The sequence below is a fragment of the Neoarius graeffei genome, chromosome 8 (assembly GCF_027579695.1).
Source record: "Neoarius graeffei isolate fNeoGra1 chromosome 8, fNeoGra1.pri, whole genome shotgun sequence".
NCBI classification, from domain to species: Eukaryota; Metazoa; Chordata; class Actinopteri; order Siluriformes; family Ariidae; genus Neoarius; species Neoarius graeffei.
In genome coordinates, this window is record NC_083576.1 from 58111503 (window position 1) to 58133954 (window position 22452).

The 22452-nt window shown below is 43.4% G+C and overlaps 1 protein-coding gene across 1 annotated transcript in view; it reads right to left on the reverse strand.

The window, feature by feature from the left end:
• The window catches only part of gabra4 (gamma-aminobutyric acid type A receptor subunit alpha4), an 80070-nt gene that overhangs the window by 53432 nt on the left and 4186 nt on the right, over nt 1-22452 (reverse strand). Inside the window, exons 3-6 of the mRNA XM_060927907.1 lie at nt 12655-12722; nt 10772-10992; nt 4540-4622; nt 1430-1564 (exon numbers count right to left, since the gene is read on the reverse strand). Coding sequence (XP_060783890.1) covers nt 1430-1564; nt 4540-4622; nt 10772-10992; nt 12655-12722 — 507 coding nt within the window. The remainder of the gene's footprint in view (nt 1-1429; nt 1565-4539; nt 4623-10771; nt 10993-12654; nt 12723-22452) is intronic.

Below are 22452 nucleotides of genomic sequence, written 5' to 3' on the forward strand. Positions count from 1 at the left end.
TTATTTCATGTTGCTAGAATTTTGCTGTAAAATGAGCGTTCTCTTGTCGTGGTTCACTCGGTTGTTATAATTTTAACACGTGTAGTACCATTTCGCTTCTAAGAGCGCCAACAAAATTATACGATAGAAACAATCCAGACTGGGCACCCACTCCACTCAGAAAATGGGCTATGTTTCCTCCAAGGTCGGACTTGATTCTTCGGCAGCCAAACCAGATAGAACGCAATATCTGGGTACTTGATGGTCGGTAGAAGCGTATTATCTTCAGAAAAGTCTGACTTTTTAAAATAAGATGGGTCAAAACCAAACAAATCTATCTTCTCTATCTTGTATCGAATCTTCGCTGGACCATTCAAATCGTGTAATACTGAGAAAATTCAGCAATGTTTACAGACACGCCTTCAGCGGCTGCCATCCTAGTTGCTTTGTATATCCACCATCATGGCGGATGCTCATGACATAGCACATTTTGATCATGTGGTTGCAAGTCATCTATAGTATTATAAATAAATCAACATTAAAAAAAATACTATAAACAGCAGTAAGCCATAATAAATGAAAAAAAGTCAATATTTGGTGTGAGACAACTCTTTGCTTTTAAAAATAAATAGCAGTCTCCGGTACAATGAGTGCAGTTTGATAAGGAAATGAGCTGTGGGTTTTACTGAGCATCTTGCAGAACCAGCCACAGTTCTTCTGGACCCTTAGACTGTCACACTTGCTTCTTAATTTTACAGCAAAACCCAGTAGCCTTCATTATGTTTTCTTTTTTAATCTGAGAAGTGCTCTCTTATGCAATATCCTGTTCAGATACAAACATATTTTTTCTGTAACATTTAATTTTGTGCTGGAAAACAAACGTTTGGAACTCGAAAACGTTTTTGTACTGAAGTGATAATGTAGAAGTCATAAAACAGAAATCTATAACAAAGTTTCTCTAACAAAATTTGCACAGTACTGTATAAACCCTGTATTGAAGCAGAAAGTGGTAACGTTTCTGGTCCATACTTAGACTGCATTTCTTCACGTTTATCTTTAATTTTACATGGAATTTCACTGTTCAAATAAATCTTATCCTTACCCACATGTCCCACCAGTAAAATCCTACAGTCCTACATGTTTAAATATTATAGAATTCACCATGCCAGCTACAAAAGATTTGCTCAAGCAAATAAATAAGAAATAAATACCTAAGGACGTTCACAGAGCTCCCCCCCCCCCCCCCCAGCTGAAAACATACTGTACAATATTTGTGATTATATCTGACATATATTCCCTTTCTGTTCCTACAGTGTCTCAAGTGATTTTATATAAACCTTCAAGTTATTACTACATTTAATGCATACAGTAAAGAAATAACTCGATCTATACTTTTTTTTCTGCAACAGAAGGTAATTTGTCATTTTATTCAAAAGATATACATGTGTACCTGTAATAGATTTCACTGTTTCACTGGAGACGGTTTGTCCAATCAGATCATACTGAACAAGGCTGGATGATTCAGGAGGAACTTCCACAGAGTCCTTGGTCCATGTGTAGATCATCTCAGTCTTAGGGTAAGCATCTGGGAGACAACACAGTTATTTTTGAGAGAGATGATTGGAGCTGGACACAGTCTCATGACACTGTGTGTGTGTGTGTGTGTGTGTGTGTGTGTGAGAGAGATTAGGAAAGTCGAGAGGGAATAAGTAAAAATAAGAAAAACCGCAAATGTGTCAAAAATGTTTATCTGATGTAATGTCACACAGTTATTTTGAAATCACAGCTATTTTGAGAGCAGTGGTTGAGCTTGGACACGGATTGTGCGTCAGTAGAAAACAGAAATGTGGACAGAGAAGAATGAGCAAGGAAGAAGTAATGTTTAAATGTCTGACATGTTGTGGGTAAGGTATAGACAAGTAAAGACAGCACAGAATGGTATCTGTGTCTAGATTAGATTGCGAATGTGTTCGTGAGAGTATGGGTTCATTTTAGATAGGACATGATAGGACACATGATGGTTGACTTTCAGCCCTGTGGGTTCACTGCAATGTCACAATCTTCAGCATGTCTCTGGTGTGTGTGTGTGTGTGTGTGTGTGTGTGTGTGTCAGCCAGTGTTCGAACACAGCCAAGGACTTCACAATCAGCCACAAACACTGCACACTGCAATTACTGCTACACAAACAAGCATGAAATGAGCAATTATAGAAAACCAGGCATAGCTCAGTATTAGTGGAATACACCAGAGCGTCACTCTATACATCATGAGCCAAACGAGGGGCTGAATTTTACATGGCATTGAGGATTTTGGTCTGATAGGCCTGTCTTTCAGCTCCCATAGTCCCAATTCTCCTGCCCTCCTTTGAGACCATCCATCTTTTTCTGTCCCCCCGACTGTCTGTTTCTCTAAGTCCCCAGTAGTGTGATGCAGAGCTGAGAAAAAAAAAGCATTGCTGAAGCGGAACGAAACATCCGTCAACAGTAAGAGGGGTGTGTGTGTGTGTGCGCGCGCGCGCGCGTGTATGAGGTTAAAACAGGTATGAAAATGTGAGTACAGGGAGGAAGGAACTAAGGTAAGTAAGGAAAGCATATTACAAAGATGAGCAAAAAAAAAAAGCCCCAGAGGTGATTAAAATAACAGAATTATGCAGCAGAGGAAAACCAGTGTACAAAAACGAGCGATTGAGAAGGTAGGAGCTGGAATAGGTCTACACTGTTCCGGGACAAAAAATATATATATGTAGTGACCTTGTCAGCTCTGCAGGATTCCATCAGCTCCCTGTCTGCCTGTTTTCCCTCATACCTATACAAGAGAGTCAGTTTAACCATTCTCCCCAACCGAGATTAATGAAACCTCTTCTTGAAAAAACAGAACTTGTGTGTCCTTCTCTACAATGTCACAATCTAACGACTTGGATAGCAGAGGGAAGGAGGAGCTCGATAAAGCCTCTCGCCAGTCAAGCTTTTCTTTTCCCCATCTCCTGGACTGATTTTATCTACAAATCTGTCAGCTCGGGAAGATAAAAGCCCCCTGCGGTACACCAACCACACATTCCTCGATCAGAGATTAGAGATCCCCTTTGCTTTTTAGCTTTCCTTTTTTGCTGACTGACCACCACAGAGGCAGGTGCTGATAGAGGGATTCTTTGTTCTGATCTAATTTTACATCTATACACTCTCACCAAAAAAAAAAAAATGCAATTAGAGGAGCTGATTTATATTCCTGCATGCGACAAATTGCAAAAGATCATAAAATTCTGTGCTGCTTTATATAGAGAAACCAGAAACAAGGCAGTCTGCATCCACATCGCAGTAGTGCCTCTAAATATGATTCACTGCAAATACAGACCATTTACTTGCCACCATTCTGAACAATTTATTAGGGATAGTTGCACTAGTGGGTGTATTTCAGGCAAAATTGCTCATGCTGGGACATTTGGGTATTCAAGTCTGTTTTTCCCACTTGTACATTCCCTCCTCCTTCCTTAATTAGCAGTTTTCTTCCTTTAATGGTTTACAGCCTCAAAGATATGAAACCACAAAAAGATGCCCTGTACTTCAAAAATAGATACCGAACAAAATACCCCAGAATCCAAACATGGTTTTGCCTGGATATTTCAAACTCTGACCCATATATGATGAAATCCGTGTTAGGTACTCGCCGATCATGGCGTTTTCAAAACATCTCCAGATATGCTCCTGATATGATCCAGATTCTTGCGAGAATTTAAAAACGATAGATATCGGTCAAAATAATATATTTTCCATGATAACTCAAAAACGGTTGCCAATAGACAAATGTTTACTATTATGAGCATATAGGAACTCCAATATGGCCTTTCATTTGGCACCATAATCTTTGACCTTGAGTGACCCTGAAAGGTCAAACTCAAGGTCACGGATTTTCAGAGGGCTGTAACTTGAAAACAGTTGATGGTAGACAGATAATTACTATTATCAACTTATAGGAAGTGCCATATGGGCTTTCATTTGGCACCATGACCTTTGACGACTCTGAAATGTCAAACTCAAGGTCATGGATTTTCATAGGACTATAACCTGACAGCTGATGATTGAGATATGTTACCATTATCAACATATAGGTATAAAATAAGTGCTGCCGGGCGAGGTTTGTTTTGCCTGGCAACACTTGTGTTTTCTTTTATAAAGCCTTGTTTATTATTCCAAAATAGTAGAAATTAGTAAAAACTGAGAAAACCCTTCTATGAGCACGGGTGCCAGCACTTTTTGCCGGTAGTGTACATATATATTGCGAGTACTTAATCATAACATTCAAACTTGTTCATTGGAGTTATTAGACTCAGCACTACGCAGAGTTTAGTGCTTTCTCAGCTATAACAAGCCAGTAAACCGCATACAATTATTGTCTTAATGCAAGAGCAACTCTTTCAAGTTTAAAGTCTTTATAATGAGAAGTAATTCAGCGGTACTCATCAGTGCTTTTACAAACTGTAATGGGAAAAGTTGCCAGTAACATTAACTTCAGTGCAACCCTACTGCACCAAACCGATCACATTAAGGGAATGAGAAAACTTACAGCTCCCAAACTTAAGTGGACAGGAATGGCCATCCATAGGAAAATCCACTAGCTTCATTGGACACTCTGCACTGATTGTCAGCCTGTATAGCAACACACAAACACAAACAGAAATTGACACATATGTGACAAGGTGAGATCCCTCCACAATAAAAAAAATAAAAATACATAGCCATGTCTTAGTAAGGCTTGGGAAAGAGATCATTAAGTTGTGGGAATGAGATTAAAAAATAAAAATAAAAAAGTCGTGGCTCTGACTTAGTAATGCAAAGGAAAACCAGAGCGTCAGCGACGCAGTAGCTCACACAGCTGTACAATGAGAAACCAGATTTGTTTATAATTAGCTAAGTTGCTCTTCATGAGAATAATTACATCTTCCAAGCAAAACAATCAGAATCAAAATCCAGTGAAAACTCAGGGAGGAGTCGCGATTTTCCTGAAAGTTCGTAAATCGGTCTAATTAGCAACTTGTTCATGAGAAATCACAAAACCAGGGAGTAACTTTTGCACAGACTGATTAGATCTTCCAAACAAAACAATCAGAATCGAAATCCATTGAAAACTCAGGGAGGAGTAGCAATTTTTGTGAATTGTGGACGGATGGACGAACGACGGGCGTCGCATGATGGTAATAGCTCACCTATAGACGTGTGAGCCAACTATGCGCAAAATGATGTTGTGGCAGCGGGGGCGTGGCCAAGCAGCAGTCTGTGAATGGAGGGCAGGGTCGGGGAAGGTAAGTGGCTTAAGTCATTACACCTGGTGTCAATTTGTGCGCGTGTGTGTGTGTGTGTGTGTGTGTGTGTGTGTGTGTGTGTTTGTTGCAGGGATGGAGTATAAAGGGAGGGGGAGAGGAGAGAAGAATTTCGCCCCCGGCCAGGACACGCGTGTGTGACTGTGTGAGTGAGAGAGGCTGAAAAGCTGATGACAGTTCACAAAATAAAGTGTCTGTGTGAACATGAACTCTTGCCTGCCGTGCTTCTGTGCTCCACCCACATCAGGGATTACTACAGTGGTGCTGAAACCCAGGAGCACAGAAGGGAACCACCCCATGGAGTCCTCCCCGTTCGAAGAGCTCATCCATGCCCTCGCTACCGCCCAGCAGAACCAGCATCAAGCGCTGATCACCCTCCGGAAGGAGCAGCAGCAGTGCTTCGAAGCCTTGATGCTGGCCCAGCAGGAAGATCGTCAGGCGTTCCGGCATCTGCTCACGTCAGCTGGGCCGCCGGCCACCGCTGCCGCCACCCTCACGAAGATGGGACCGCAGGACGATCCGGAAGCGTTCCTTGTGCTCTTTGAGCAAGCAGCCGAGGCATGCGGGTGGCCGCTGGAGCAGCGCGCGGCACGCCTCCTCCCACTCCTGACTGGCGAGGCGCAGCTCGCAGCGCAGCAGCTCTCTGCTGACAGCCGGCTGGTCTATGCGGATCTAAAGAAAGCCATCCTGCAGCAGCTCGGCCGCTCCCCGGAGCAACACCGTCAGCACTTCTGGACGCTGACACCGGAGGAGGTTGGCCGGCTGTTTGCATTCGGCCAGCAACTCTGGGACGCCTGCCGGCGATGGCTGAGGGCGGAAGACCGCGACGCCGAGGAGATCATCGATCTGGTGGCACTGGAGCAGTTTATCTCTCAACTTCTGGAAGGAATGGAGGAATGGGTCCAGTGTCACCACCCGGCGTTGCTGGAATGAGCCATCGAGCTGGTGGAGGACCATCTGGAGGCAGCTCTGACGGCAGGCAGATGAGGCGTCTCCCCTCGCTTCTCTTCTCTCTCTCTCTCTCTCCTGTCTCTTTGTCCCCCTCTCCACCCTGTTCCCCTGCCATGAAGGCGGCGGCTGGCTCCTCCCCAGCCAGCCCGTCACCCCCGTGGTGTCCTCCCATCTCCCTCTTCTGTGTCTGTGTTGTCTCCCCCTCAGGTGAGTGACACCCATAACACCAGTGCAGAGGGAAAGCCTGGGCCGGTGTGCTGGCGCGGCAGGGAATCGGAGCGTCTCGAGTCAGAGCTCCGCAAGGGAGTTGGGGGCTGTCATCCGGATCCCCGACACGCCAGAAACCGCCCCCGATCAGGCCGGAATGTATTGCGTACCGGTGAGTATGCAAGGGGATACATATCATGCTTTGGTGGATTCCGGTTGTAATCAGACCTCAATTCACCAACGCCTGGTGCAAGGTGAGGCATTGGGGGGAGCACAAGCGTTGAAGGTGTTGTGTGTGCACGGGGATGTTCACCATTACCCTGTAGTATCTGTCCATATTCTATTCCGGGGCCAAACGCATAGAATGAAGGCGACGGTTAGTCCTCGTCTTACCCACTCGTTGATCTTGGGTACTGATTGGCTGGGATTTACAGAACTAATGGAGTATTTAACACATAGTGGGTCCTGCCCTAGTAGGTCACGGGAAGATCCTGGTGTGACACTGGCTGGAGAAGCTGTCACAGAGCCATCTGCATCAACACCGCGTCAGAGTGAGGCAGGACACTCAAACTAAGGAACTAGTCACCCAGTTGTTAATCCCAAAGAGCCGTAGGTAACTCGTATTCCATGCGGCTCACTTTAATCCCATGGCTGGACACTTGGGGCAAGACAAAACACTAGCCCGAATAACGGCCCGGTTCTATTGGCCAGGGATTCGCGGGGATGTCCGTCGGTGGTGTGCGGCGTGCTGTGAATGCCAATTAGTAAATCCCACGGCCACTCCAAAAGTGCCGTTGCGCCCTCTTCCTCGAATCGAGACCCCGTTTGAGCGAATTGGGATGGATCTCATCGGGCCATTAGATCGGTCAGCACAGGGATATCACTTTATTTTAGTTCTAGTGGACTATGCAACGCGATATCCCAAGGCAGTGCCTCTCCACAATATCTCAGCACGCAGTATTGCAGAAGCGCTCTTCCATGTCATCTCCCGGGTTGGGATTCTGAAAGAAATCCTGACAGACCAAAGCACCTCGTTTATGTCACGCACACTGCGCGAGCTGTATGGATTACTGGGGATTAAGTCTATTCGCACCAGTGGATATCACCCACAAACGGATGGATTAGTAGAGCGATTCAACCAGACACTCAAAAACATAATCCGGAAATTCGTTAGTGAAGATGCGCGTAATTGGGATAAGTGGCTCGAACCCCTGTTGTTCGCAGTACGAGAGGTCCCGCAAGCCTCCACAGGGTTTTCTCCCTTTGAATTATTATATGGGCGTAAGTCGCGTGGCATTCTGGATGTGCTGCAGGAAAACTGGGAGGAGGGACCTTCACCGAGTAAAAATGAAATCCGGTACGTTCTTGACCTGCGCGCAAAACTCCACACCCTCACGCAACTAACCCAGGAGAATCTACGGCAGGCACAAGAACGTCAAAGCCGGCTGTATGACAGGGGCATGCGCCTTAGAGAATTCACGCCGGGAGACAAAGTACCCGTATTATCGCCCACATCGAGTTCTAAATTAGTCGCCAAGTAGCAAGGGCCCTTCGAGGTCACACGGCGAGTCGGGGATGTCAACTATGAGGTAAAGCGAACGGATGGGGCGGGGCACTGCAAGTCTACCACCTCAACCTTTTAAAACGCTGGAATGAGGGGGTCCCCGTGGCGTTGGTGTCGGTAGTCCCAGAGAAGGTGGAGCTGGGGCCGGAGGTAAAAAAAAGATAACATCTAAGACCACTCTGGTCCCTTGTGGAGACCACCTCTCGCCGACCCAACTCACGGAGGTAGCCAAGTTGCAGAAGGAATTTTCCGACGTGTTCTCACCCCTTCCGGGTTGTACCCACCTCATAGAACACCACATCGAAACGCCCCCGGGGGTGGTAGTGCGTAGCCGCCCTTACCGCTTGCCGGAACACAAGAAAAAGGTGGTTCGGGATGAACTCAAGGCCATGCTCGAAATGGGCATAATTGAGGAGTCCTACAGTGACTGGAGCAGCCCAGTGGTCCTGGTTCCCAAGACTGATGGGTCGGTCCAGTTCTGTGTGGACTATAGAAAGGTCAACGTGGTGTCTAAATTTGATGCGTACCCAATGCCTCGCATTGATGAGTTGCTTGATTGGTTAGGTGCTGCTCATTTTTATTCGACACTGGATCTAACCAAGGGATATTGGCAGATCCCCTTGACTCCTCTATCCCGAGAGAAAACAGTCTTTTCCACACCGTTTGCTTTACACCAATTCGTCACGCTCCCCTTTGGGTTGTTTGGGGCGCCCACTACGTTCCAGCGGCTTATGGGCAGGGTCCTCCGCCCTCATGCTGCCTATGCGGCCGCCTATCTAGATGACATAATAATCTACAGTCATGATTGGCCGCGGCACTTGGAACACCTGAGGGCTGTTCTAAAGTCGCTGAGGCGAGCGGGCCTCACAGCTAACCCGAAAAAGTGTGCGATTGGGCGGGTGGAAGTATGGTATCTGGGGTTCCACTTGGGTCATGGGCAGGTGCGTCCCCAAATTAACAAGACTGCAGCGATTGCGGCCTGCCCGAGGCCCAAGACCAAAAAAGAGGTGAGGCGGTTCTTGGGGCTGACTGGCTATTATTGTAGGTTTCTACCTAACTATTCGGACGTCACCAACCTGCTAACCAACCTCACTAAAAAGGGGGCTCCAGATCCGGTCCAGTGGACGGAGCAATGCCAAAAGGCCTTCTCTGAGGTAAAAGCTGCACTGTGTGGGGGGCCACTTTTACACTCCCCTGACTTCTCTCTCCTCTTTATTTTGCAGACTGATGCATCGGACAGGGGGCTGGGGGCCGTTTTGTCCCAGGAGGTGGAGGGTGAGGAGCGCCCGGTGCTGTACATCAGCCGAAAGCTGTTGATGCGCGAAAGCAAGTACAGCACAATTGAAAAGGAGTGTCTCGCCATCAAGTGGGCAGTCCTCGCCCTCCGATACTATCTGCTGGGGTGCCCTTTCACCCTCTGTTCGGACCACACGCCCCTCCAGTGGCTCCACCGCATGAAGGATGGCAATGCGCAGATCACCCGTTGGTATCTCGCTCTCCAGCCAGCGAAGTTCGAGGTGATCCACAGGCTGGGGGCACAGATGGTGGTGGCCGACTTCCTGTCCTGTCGGGGGGGCGTCAGCTTCAGGCCGGACGGCTCCCCGGCCTGAGTCGGACGGTGGGGGTATGTGGCAGCAGGGGCGTGGCCAAGCAGCAGTCTGTGAATGGAGGGCGGGGTCGGGGAAGGTAAGTGGCTAAGTCATTACACCTGGTGTCAATTTGTGTGTGTGTGCGTGTGTGTTTGTTGCAGGGATGGAGTATAAAAGGAGGGGGAGAGGAGAGAAGAATTTTGCCCCCGGCCAGGATACGTGTGTGTGACTGTGTGAGTGAGAGAGGCTGAAAAGCTGATGATAGTTCGCAAAATAAAGTGTCTGTGTGAACACGAACTTTCGCCTGCCGTGCTTCTGTGCTCCACCCACATCAGGGATTGCTACAAATATGCATATATTTTTCATTCAAAAATATGTATACATGTTGTAGAAAAGTTTACATGCATGTGTTATTTGTTACTGGATGTATTTTTTCCTAGAGCTGAATGTTCATTTTGCATAAAATTGTTCAGTGAAAACAATCATTAAACCCTGTATGTATGAGCACTACAAATTCCCATGATCTCATTCCTATATTTTACTAAGTCTTACTACACATGGAAGTCATGGCCATGCATTAGTTTTATTAACCATAAAGATCAGCAGTGGGAGCCCTGTGATGACCTGGCAACTTGTCCAGAGTGTACCCCACCTCTCGCCCATAGTCAGCTGGGATAGGCTCCAGCTTGCCTGCTATCCTCTAGAACAGGATAAGTGGCTACAGATAATGGATGGATGGATCACCAGTGGGGCTCCATATGTAACAACTTACTACTAATGGAAAACTATCCATCCTTCCATCATCTATACCTCTTATCTGTCAGGGTTGTGGGGGAAGAAGGGGCCAATCCCAGCTGACTTTGATTGAGAGGCAGGGTACACCCCGGACATGTCACCAATCTATCACAGGGCTGACACAAAGATGGATATCCATTCACACTCACAATCACATCTATGGGCAATTTAGAATAGCCAGTTGACCTAATCTATCAGAGGAAACCCACACAGGCACGGGGAGAACATGCTAACTCCGCACAGAAAGGCCCCCAGTCGGCCACATGGTTCAAAAAGTTATTTTTTATATTACCAAACCATAGAATAGAGATACAATCTTTCCAACTCTATTTATGTATATTATATAATTGTGTACAAGTATTATATATGCACCTCATCGTATAAAGGATTGTGCCATTTTTCATTATGCGGAAGAGTTTGTTTGGGGCAGTCATATTGTGAGCCACAGATCGTTTCCCGTTCCTGAAGAAGGTATCAGGAGTCCACACTTTGGTCACCATCAGGTTATTTAGCCGCAAAATCTCAATTGGTCCCTCGTACCTCAGCCTCCGGTCCTCCCATGTCTGTCGGAAAAACACATCTATTGTGTACTCCTGAAAAAAAAAAAAGAATCAAACAACCAGATGTGAGCATTCAAACATGTAACTTCCATGACATGATATTTACATGCTAAGATGGATGAAGTTGCATCAGTTCTGCCCAGGTCAGACGGCAGAAAGACACATGCGGTGACCTGCGATCAGTTGCCACCCGACTGATTGCAGGTGGATACAGGCGTTTTGCATCAAATCCTTTGTTGTGGTCAGACATATTGCAAGACGCAGAGTTTTTAACCTGAATCTGTGCTGATCGCAGGGTTTTGTAGAGTGAATCGTGCAAGCGTTGCACGATCAGACGCACGATTGGCTGCTTCTACCTGTGAGTGTTAAAGAGTGGAGGCAGAAGTCCCTTGCAAATAGTCTGTGATTTGATAAGATTTGATGCAACATAGCTCTGCGTCTCACTATTTCCATTATTTATCCTGCCTACTACTACCACCTGTCTCTACTTGAGATGAGTAGCAAATAATCACACGACTAATCACATCACCACCTGCAAATCCACCATCTATTTATACCCCACGTTCAGACCCGGTATCTAGCCGTGTCTAGCTGTGTCTGGTTACGACCGGTTGAGTCTAGTCTTGCACCTAGGACGCAACCAGTCAGAAGCAGACGTAGCTAAATGCAGGTTGACGCAGCACACAGAAAACCTTTAAAAAATACAAGGCCATAAGACTGCTTGCAGTTTGTTGTAAACTATTTGCAGGTGCAGTCTGCGTCTATCTGCAATGCATCGCAGCCATCTCTGAAGACTTGTCTTTCCCTGCGTCAGCCTGCGTTTAGCTGCCACTACCTGCTTCAACCTGCAATTGGTTGCTCAAGCGTTGCACGACCGCCTGCCTCTACATGCGTTAACCTGCTATTTGCACCAATTAGAAGCGAATCGCAGCTGAAATGCGAACAGATCGTTATCCACTTGCATCAACCTGCCTCTGATAAAGACCCTCTGCAACACTCTGCCATTATCTGTGTCATCGTGCATCGACGCAAGACCAGTCTTACGTCTACTTGTGATTTTGTTATCGCAGGTAGACGCAAGGAGTTGAAAACTAGTTGCAGCCTGCCATCTGACCTGGGCATTATATAAATTATTGGTTAATATCATTGTGTGAAAAGACAATTAATCATGTTCTCTTTCTGAATATCTCTTTTTTTAAAAGCATTTTCTTTTGTTGTTTATAAACAGAACTGTGCAATGGTATATTTATAACAACTATGAACCTCAGAGCACTGATTCCAGCATTGAACAAATTTCACTGCTGAATATTCACGATCATACATGCTGTTCTCCTGATAAGCTGATTAGCTTGTTAATTAGCTTGTTGAGCGTTTACATTACATATCCTTGACTGTACATATGACTGATGCTGTATCAACAGTAGTCGAAATTGATGTCTATAAATCAACACAAAAATATATTTTAAGATGGACATGGGTATTTGAATTAACTTCACAAAATGATGCAATACCTTCATCTACCCCAACTCTCCCACTAACCTCAGTAACCAAAAAGCTCTTCAGCTACAATTTGTTAATGGAAAGAAGTGAAGTAGCCCTACAAGGTCACAATTGTCATATACCACAAGTCTATCAATATTTGGACATTTGATCACTGCAAGGATCGGTTCTTATTCATGTTGATGGCATACATACCATTTCCACATCAGATACTGGGCCAAAACTAGTGACGTAGATATCAGTCTTCACCTCAGTCACTGGACCTATTAAAGGATGGACACCATTATTCATTCTGCATGCTAGTCTGCTTAGGGCTCTGATAGAAATTCTACAACCATAGACACTGTGCATAAAATTATGCACATATACACTTCTGTGCAAAAGTCTTAGGCGCATGTAAAGAAATGCTGTAGACCAAAAATGGCTTAAAAATTATGAAATGAAATAAAATGTTTCAACATTTAAAAAATACTATAAACATCAGTAAGACATAATAAATGAAACAAAGTCAATATCTGGTGTGAGACAACCCTTTGCTTAAAGCTAGACGGCCTTTCAATTTCATAAAATCAGTGAAATTTAGTTCCCTCTGAAATTTGGTCACTGTGATATATGTTTACGTCTGTAATATCTGGGAAGTTATTTAATTTGAGAGGATACCGTAGCAGGCGGCACGGTGGTGTAGTGGTTAGCGCTGTCGCCTCACAGCAAGAAGGTCCGGGTTCGAGCCCCGTGGCTGGCGAGGGCCTTTCTGTGTGGAGTTTGCATGTTCTCCCTGTGTCCGCGTGGGTTTCCTCCAGGTGCTCCGGTTTCCCCCAGAGTCCAAAGACATGCAGGTTAGGTTAACTGGTGACTCTAAATTGACCGTAGGTGTGAATGAGAGTGTGAATGGTTGTCTATGTGTCAGCCCTGTGATGACCTGGCAACTTGTCCAGGGTGTACCCGGCCTTTCGCCTGTAGTCAGCTGGGATAGGCTCCAGCTTGCCTGCGACCCTGTAGAACAGGATAAAGCGGCTAGAGATAATGAGATGAGAGGATACCGTAGCAAATAATGTGCATGAAATTGCGCAGTCAAGCAGACAGAGGAAGTCTGTATGCGTATGCGCAGGTTTAACAACTTCTTCTTTTGGGTTTTATAGCAGCTGGCATCCACAGTGTTGCATTACTGCCATCTACAGGTTTACCTTGACCGTGCACTGACAGTTCCATCATTCTGTCGCTAAACGAACAGCTGATCACACCGAGGTGCTCGCTGACAGCTGATATTTATTAGTTTGGTCCTGCATTTCTTTTCCTTCGCAACATAATGTCTTTTCTTCTCACTTTCCGTTACTGTATTTGGTCTTTCAAGTTTCATTCGCACACTCACGTCCTTCATTTTTCTCGACTGTTTCAAATTTGTATCCCACAATGCCTTGTGCGAACAGGGAAAGCCCACCATGTGATACATGACATAGTATCTTGAATTGGGTCATGGTGAAGCAGGAAAAAATAGCAGAGAATGGTCACGTGGCCTTAAGTTCGTTAATTGTTCTATTTTAAAAAAAAACTAATAAAATTGGAAGTCTGTGATTTGAATTCAGTAGTTCTCGGTCCACTAAACAAAAATAATTGGGTGTCAGGGAAAATTATTTTTATGACCTACACTTGAAAAATCTGAAAGGCATTACAAAATAAAAAAAAATGTAGTCTCAGATATAATGAGTGCAGTTTGATAAGGAAATGAGCTGTAGGTTTTACTGAGCATCTTGCAGAACCAGCCACAGTTCTTCTGGACACTTTGTCACACTTGCTTCTTAATTTTGCAGCAAAACCCAGTAGCCTTCATTATGTTTTCTTTTTTAATCTGAAAAGTCATTTCTTATGTAATACGCTGCTCAGATACAAACGTTTTTTTCTGTAACATTTAATTTTGTGCTGGAAAACGAATATTTGGAACTCTAAAATATTTTTGTACTGACTTGATAATGCAGAAGTCATAAAATAGAAAGTTTGTATGAAAAAAATAGGGTGCTTAAGACTTTTGCACAGTACTGTAGGTCAAGGGCTTCAGTTTATGGTCACATTAAACATCAGAACGGGAAAAATTGTGATCTCTGTGACTAACCATGGCATGTTTGTTGGTGCCAGATGGGCTGGTTTGAGTATTTCAGAAGCTGCTTTTCTCTGGGGATTTTGACACACAATACTTTCTAGAATTTACACAGAAGGGTGTGAGAAAATAAGAATTAAAAATAAAATAAATAAAAATGGCCTGGTCTTTTTCCGGTCTTCAACTGTCCAGTCCATCTCATGGTTTGATTTTTGGGCATGCTGAGATGCCTTTTTTGCTCACCATGACGATATTTGAGTTACTATAGACTTCCTGCCAGCTCAGACCAGTCTGATCATTCTCCTTTGATCTCTCTCATCAACAGTATGTTTCCAGCCACAGAATTGTCAATCAGTCAGTGTTTTTTGTTTTTAACACCATTCTATGTAAACTCTAGAAACTGTAGTGTGTCAGAATCCCATGGGATCAACAGTATCTGAAATACTCAAACCAGCCCATCTGGCACATGCCAAAGTCACAGAGATCACCCTGGAAAAAAGGAGTGAAAAAGACTCTCCAAACCAAGGCACTCATGAGGTTTAAATGACTTTAATATATCGACATGTTCTAGCTGGACTGTTAAAAAAAAAAAAAACTGCCCATGCGTAGCAGCTCGTGCCTTCTTCAGGGCAGAGTACAAACTGAACTGAAAAAGGTACAGTATATATATTCAGTTAATTAGTCAGGCAAGAGCATATATAGTGCACAAGAGTACCTATAATCATTCGGACAGGAGCTGCACCAACCATACTAAATCCCAACTGCAAAAATGTTCCATTGGCTAGACATTTAAACCAATTGGTTTTGTGTATGAAAAGATATAGGAGTACGGTACATAACAGCCTCAGAATCAAAAATATGCAGAATATCAAACCTTTTCTGAAATAATAATTTCAGTTCCCTGAATCTTTAACGACAAAGGGTTGCTGTGGTGTACCTCTTTGTTGTCTTTAGCCAAGGGGTAGTCTTTATTATTGAGACAGATTGCATATTTGTATTCTACACAATACTCTTCACTTTCTTTTCACCCTACCCACATAGAAGCACCCACAAGAACACGGTAGTCAGTACACAACAAACTCAGAGTTACAACTAGTAAAGCCACTGGCCTTGTATTCTCTCTGTTTTCTTAAGTCATGAAATGTCCTTCTTTGAACGATGCTCTCACAATGGTTGCATGTGTCACACTTTAAGTCCCCAAAACCCCTTTGTTCAGCCATGGTCATGGTTTAGAACATGTTACGTAGCTTCTTACAAGTCTGTCTATGGATGGTGCCTGTCTTTAGACTGTCATTTCAATTTAATATCAGATCATTGTGCATTATGTTCCAGTAGAATTAAATAATTTGTTTAATTTTAAGAGCACAGTGACCATATTGTGTTATGGTCTAGAGTTATTTTCTCAAGGCATGGGTCTTTTTACCTCCGCCAACCTTGTTGGAGGAGGTTATGTTTGTCCTCCATTTGTTTGTTTGCCTTTGCCCAACGTAACTCAAAAAGTAGTGAACGGATTTTGATGAAATCATAAGGAATGGTGGGCCATGGGCCAAGGAACAATTGATTACATTTTGATGCAAATCTGGATATATAACTGTGAATCCAGACTCCAGATATGTATGCAGATCCAGGATGTTTTTTTTTCCCCCAACATAACTCAAAATGTAGTCAATGGATTTTGATGAAATTTGGTGTACAGCTTTAGTATTATCCTAGGTTCTAGTGACTTGATTTTGATATTGATAATATATGGCTTGGCAGAGGTATACATAGTTTTCACTGATGTCACGGCATTCCGGGGAACGCCCTCCAGCCGCCATCTTGTGGGGCAAACAAAACGGACCATCGCCATTACCGGCTACGTTATCTTGGACGAATTTATGAAGTTATATAGTCAGTTTTCTAAAATAAACAATGTCGGCAAAATCAAGCAAACGGAAGTATATAGATACATTGGACGACATCTCACGACAACGGTATGTAGCCAAACTGGCCTTGATTGGGGGAATTGACCCCTACGAAGTGGACAAAGATGCATTTTCAAGTGACTATGCAGGGCTGCCATCCATATCGTACCCTGATATTGTGAACTATTTCGTGAATAGTAAAAGTGCCTACACACTTGATGACCTCAAAGCATACAAGTCGCTGGAGTCATACAATTATTTTGTCTGTGGCTGGGTCCGTGAAGTCCACCATATAAAAACAAGTGACAGTCGTGTCCTAATTACAGCCAAGGTATGTAAACATTGGAATTTTAGAGCTCTCAACACTGCATATAAATATATGTGTGTGTATAATATCGAGTTGATTTAAGACAAATTTTACATCCATTAGTGGTATTACAGTACCATGTCAGTATACAATGTAAATGTACACTCAGCGGTTCCAGTTAGGCATTCTCCAGAGATTGTTTACACGATGTTTTGGTTTCCAAAAACAAACTTAAACACAATTGATTGTTTATTTAAACAACTTACCACTTATAAAATGATCGGAGCAGACTTTGCTGTGTTTGGAAGGCTGATAATCCTTGCGGTTGATTCTCGCAAGCCATAGATTTCTCCTTTGTGTGCTGAGTTTCTTTGTTTGCTTGCCTTCGTGCTCCCGTACAGTGGGAATTCCATAAAAGCTCCGCTTGACGTCATCATCTGACCTATTACGACAGCCGTGAATACAACAGGTGTGCACCATTGCTAGCTTTAAATAGCCTGCTTGGGTTCTTTTGAAGACTTTGTACTCGCGAGTTACAATGTGTGCTCAGTGACCCGTACGGTAAGCTTGACCCGCAAGATGGCCGCCACTAGGGAATCCCCGACTCTGTGACGTCATGTGCAAACTATGTATACCAAGTGTTCTTTAAGAGGTCAGAATGTGTTAGTGAATGTGCCTTGGCTATTGCACCCTCAGTTAAAGATGATGGACAGCCCCATTCACAAAATCTGGATTGCATTTCTTGAGCCTGCTTCTCAAAGTCTGACTTCTCATCATAAATGCATCTTAAATGCTGGAACTGTCCAAAAGGGATGTTATTTTTAAATCCCTTTGGATGAAAAACCGTTAGCCCTCAGCAGATTATTGCTGTTTGTTCTTCTGCGGCATAAAGCAGTGTCCAAAAGACCACTCATCTGGACAAGTCCAGAAAATTGATGTGTTTAGAGTAATCAATTGATAAACGTATATTTGGGTTGATGGTGTTGATATAGAATTCTAGTAGCTCACATTCATTGCCCAACCAAATCATAAGGATGTCATCGATGTTGTCACTGCTGAACCCGATCTGGGCTTGAAGTGAACCATGTTTGGTTAGCTTGGCCAGAATCGCAGCAGTAGAGTGACCAGTTCCTTTCTGCACACTCACATTCACACCAGGGCTTTACATTAGTACCCGCCCACCCGCCAAATGCGGGTAAAATCCGGCTTTGGCGGGTAATAACTTTAGTCCCACTAGCCACTTTGGCGGGTGGTTTACTCTGTGGTATGACTATATTTTAATTGTAGTTTTCTCTGAAGGCATCTGATATAATAAACACGTTGCAATGTAATATTACGTGCCTACAATTCCCATGAGCACCTGCATAAACATTCTGACATGTTAGAATTGTTTAGAACGTCTTAGATAAAATCAGTGATATGGTAACCTGCGGTTAATAAACGAAGCAACAAAGTTGCTGACGACTGACAAGCACACTATGTGGCGGCATATAGCTGGAGTTTCAAACCCTGCTGCTCAGGGAAAAAAGGGGCAGAGATGAGCAGGGCCGGAGCAGCATTTTAAAATCCCCGAGGTCTGTGATGCGCAAAGCGCGCGCCGAAACATTTTCGACATATTTAAATGAGTGGGGTGAATTACACATCACACAAGAGATCTATTCCTGAAATTACTTTTAATGGTGTTTGAACTGAATATCATCAGTTTTGAAAAAAAAAAATCATGTCTGTGGCAAGAGTAAGAATAATTTAAGCTTGTTTAATGGTTTGATCTGGTGCAAGCAATGAGGACAAAAGATACCCTGACCATGTAGTCTATGTAACTAAGATATATTAACAATCTGGCATCCGTTACACCTACACACAAAAAAAAAAAATTCTGGGAAAAAAAATCAGTATACACCACCATATTTTAGGCAAGACAAACACAAGTTGAAACTTTCCACTCTATTGCTTTGACTTATCGAATGATTTATTTTTTAAATCACAAACAAGGCAGGCTACAACTGCACTGCTTCGAAAATGTAAATTGAACAGCTTGATGAAAGTGCACTGATGGTTCCCATGAAAAAAACGTGTCTACTGCACTGCGTTCCTCCCCCGAGTCACGCGCTCATTTGCTTTTGTGTTCTTGGTCTCAGAGCCACGCACACGAAACAGACACAGAAGACAGAATCAACGTTTAACATAATTAACAATGCACTTTTTACAGAGACTTTTTAATGTTATTCTTTATTTTTTTTATCCAGTTGAATATTTAGCATACAAATGTATTTTCAGCTCTTAAAAATGACTGAGGTCCGGACCGTGGGGGCCTCATAGATGGCTATGGCCATGCAGATGAACAAGACGCTAATAGGAAGATAAGACAGTTCAATGACAAAAGGAAGTTCAGGCAAGATTGGCTAGTTCAGAGCAAAACCAAAAATACCATGTACTGCGAAGACTGTAGAAAGTCTGGCAAAGACAGGCACCAGTAATTTTAAACTCGAAACTATAAAGGACCATGAAAAGTTAAATGCACACATCGGTACTATAACATCAAAACAGGCAGAGATGGCTGGTTTACTACAGGACAGCATTGCTTTCAAGTCCCTGGCTGTCATGAAGTCGACTGAGCTGGAGAGGATGGAGCTGCTGTTTAGAAACGTTCACGCGATTGGAAAGAAGTTGATCCCGCCCCAGCTATCAACTTACGGCCTGCTGGAAGCCTCAGGTCACGAAGACCATTTTTCATGGACCATTCATACTCATCTGATGATGAATGTAATGAGGACATTTAATGTCTCTCTCTCTCTCTCTACACACACACACACACACACACACACACACTATTAATAGATAATACATAATATACATAATAATGCTTGATAATACACATAATACTTGCATATCAAAACATCAAATGTTTTTCAGTGATAAATGTTTTGAATTGGACTTTTAATATTAGAATCAGTTCAGTTGTACTGAATGTTATTTTTCATATTATACGATATTTCATATTGTAAGGGGCTTGAATTTGAGTTCAATAAACAGAATACTCTGTTTATATTTTTGTCTGAACTGGTTGCATGTTTTCATATAGGGAGCTACCTTAACAGCACTGAATACTTGAGTGCTACTGTAGAGATATTATACGCTGCCATTCATAATTAAATCTAGATCTTCCGAACTTTAACGTATCATGGTGAAGAAAAAACTGCGATTTCCTGGCAACAAAATTGTGGCTAGTGAAAAGGCTGAATGGCTAGTGACTCGGGAAAACCACTAGCCACAGTGGCCGGTGAGCAAAAAAGTTAATGTAAAGCCCTGATTCACACCTATGGGCAATTTAGAGTAGCGAGTTAACCTAACTGCATGTCTTTAGACTGTGGGGGAAACCATAGCACCCAGAAGAAACCCATGCAGACACGGGGAGAACATGCAAACTCCACACAGAAAGGGCCGGTTCAGCCACTGGAGTCAAACCCATAACCTTCTTGCTGTGAGGTGACAGTGCTGGGTCCGCCCATCCTAAGCGTGACGCAACACGAGGGCCTGTTGCGAGCTTAGTCTGGCCAGGCAAGCTATCTCCAGCTCTTCCAAGCGCCGGAAAAATCGGGAGCCAATCAACTTTGAGCATCTCCATCGGCCCTGGGAAGAGGCGTGTTCAAGGCAGTGACGTAGTAGAACTGCGACCGGAAGCCATAGATTGTTTACAGAATCATGCTGTATTGAAAGCATTCAACGGGAAGTTCTCATTGAAAACGGAGCAAAGAGCAGCCCTGGAGGTATTTATTGAAAGGAAGGACGTTTTCGCCTTGCTCCCGACCGGCTTCAGTAAGAGTTTAATCTACCAGTTAGCCCTGCTAGTAGCCAAATCAATGGGGCTCAGCAAGAATCCTATTGTCGCGTCACATACGTCAGATGAAAGAGTGATGTGATTGGTTTAAGCTTCGTCACAGCCTTTTCTGGCTTCGACCAGTAGCAAACTGAGGCATTTCAGGGAGGCGGGTCAACCACGGGCTCTGGGAAACGGTTGGGCTGAATAGCTTGGCCAGACCAATAGCTCGTAGAGCTTTGAAGTCGCGTTAGCCAGACTAAACCACTACACCACTGTGCCGCCCCATGTCATCGATGTAGTCGCCCCTTAACCTGATCTTTTCACAAAATTGGTTATTTAACTGATTATAGATATACTCTTTATCTAAATGACCCAAGAAGATATTTGCATAATTGGGGGCAACCCATTCCTGTTCACTTGCACTGCCTATAAAGGGAGTCCTACAGGAAAAAATATATATTGTCTAAAGTCCATTCTGAGTAAGAGAGAGTAAAAAGTATCAGATTTTAGTCTCAGAGCGTGCTGTAGGACTAATATACCTTCATAGTGATCTATCTTGGTGTATAAAATGGCCACATCTAGAGTCACAACAGTCTGCAACAAACCTAATGTACATACGTTTGCACAATACATCCTTGGTATCTTAAAAATAAAGGGGGGGGGGGGGGATGATCTTTCACAATGAGAACAGGGCTCAGTCACAGACTCATTACCAGACTTAGGATATGTCAATATAATAAAGACATTTTAATCTAAGGAGTGCCTTGGTTTGGAGAATATTTTTTCTCCTTTTTTTCCCCCATTGAATTATTTCCTTTGACACCAACAGAGCACCTGACTCTAACAACATTTGAAATAAAGATTATTTGTTAAATATAGAGCATGCCTACAACTATCTTTTTCACAGAGATCACACTTTTTCTGCATTCTGATGTTTGATGTGAACATGAACCAAAGCTCTTGACCTGTATCTACAAGATTCTACACATTGTGCTGCTGTCACATGGGTTAATTAGATTGCATAAATAAGTAGCTGTACAGGTGTCCCTATTAAAGTGGATGGTGAGTGTATATATTTAAAAATCTTTACTATTCCCAAGGCTTATGGTTTGCTGAAATGGTGACATTATCAACTTTCATATTTAGCTCTTAGTTTTATTTAATATACAAACTAAAACCTCTTCACTGAGGACTGCAGAACATACAGGGTTTTTTTATTTAAAAAAAAGAACTGGTATTATTACTTAGTGAGCGAAGTTTTAATTTTTGTCAGGGCAAAATATCCCCAGAACTCTTTCTAGCACACTGAGTTTGACTGCTACTGTTTTTTTGCTTCCCCACTTGATTGCCCTGAAAATGATGATTATGGCTCTGAATCTGACAAAAAAACCTGGCATCAAAAAAAAAAAAAAAAAACCTCCCGAAGTTAGTTCTCACGTCTCACATCTGTTATCTGTCTGAACATGATTTTGCCACAGCATCCTCATTTGGGTTGCAGGCATTACGGACTGAACTGAATTCAAACATTAAACAAATGGCTGCAGAAGGCACACACTGCATCATTACCCTGCCAGTTCAATGTTCTGAGAGAAAACAGATGAGAAGAAGAAGAAAAAAAGCTTGGCTGCCAAGTTTCAAGTATCCTCATGGCCAACATTCTCATCTAAACACAATTTAACTCAAGCCCTTCCAGAAACAGAGTCCAAATCAGTCCTGAACATACGATTCCGGATGAGGAGAATCATGATGCACTTCTCAAAAAAAGAAAAAAAAAAGGTTTATCGAGTCATCATTGCAAAAATGTGAAACCCAATGCTGAACACATGGAACTAAACACTCTGAATGTTTGCAGCCCTTAAACTTATTGTCA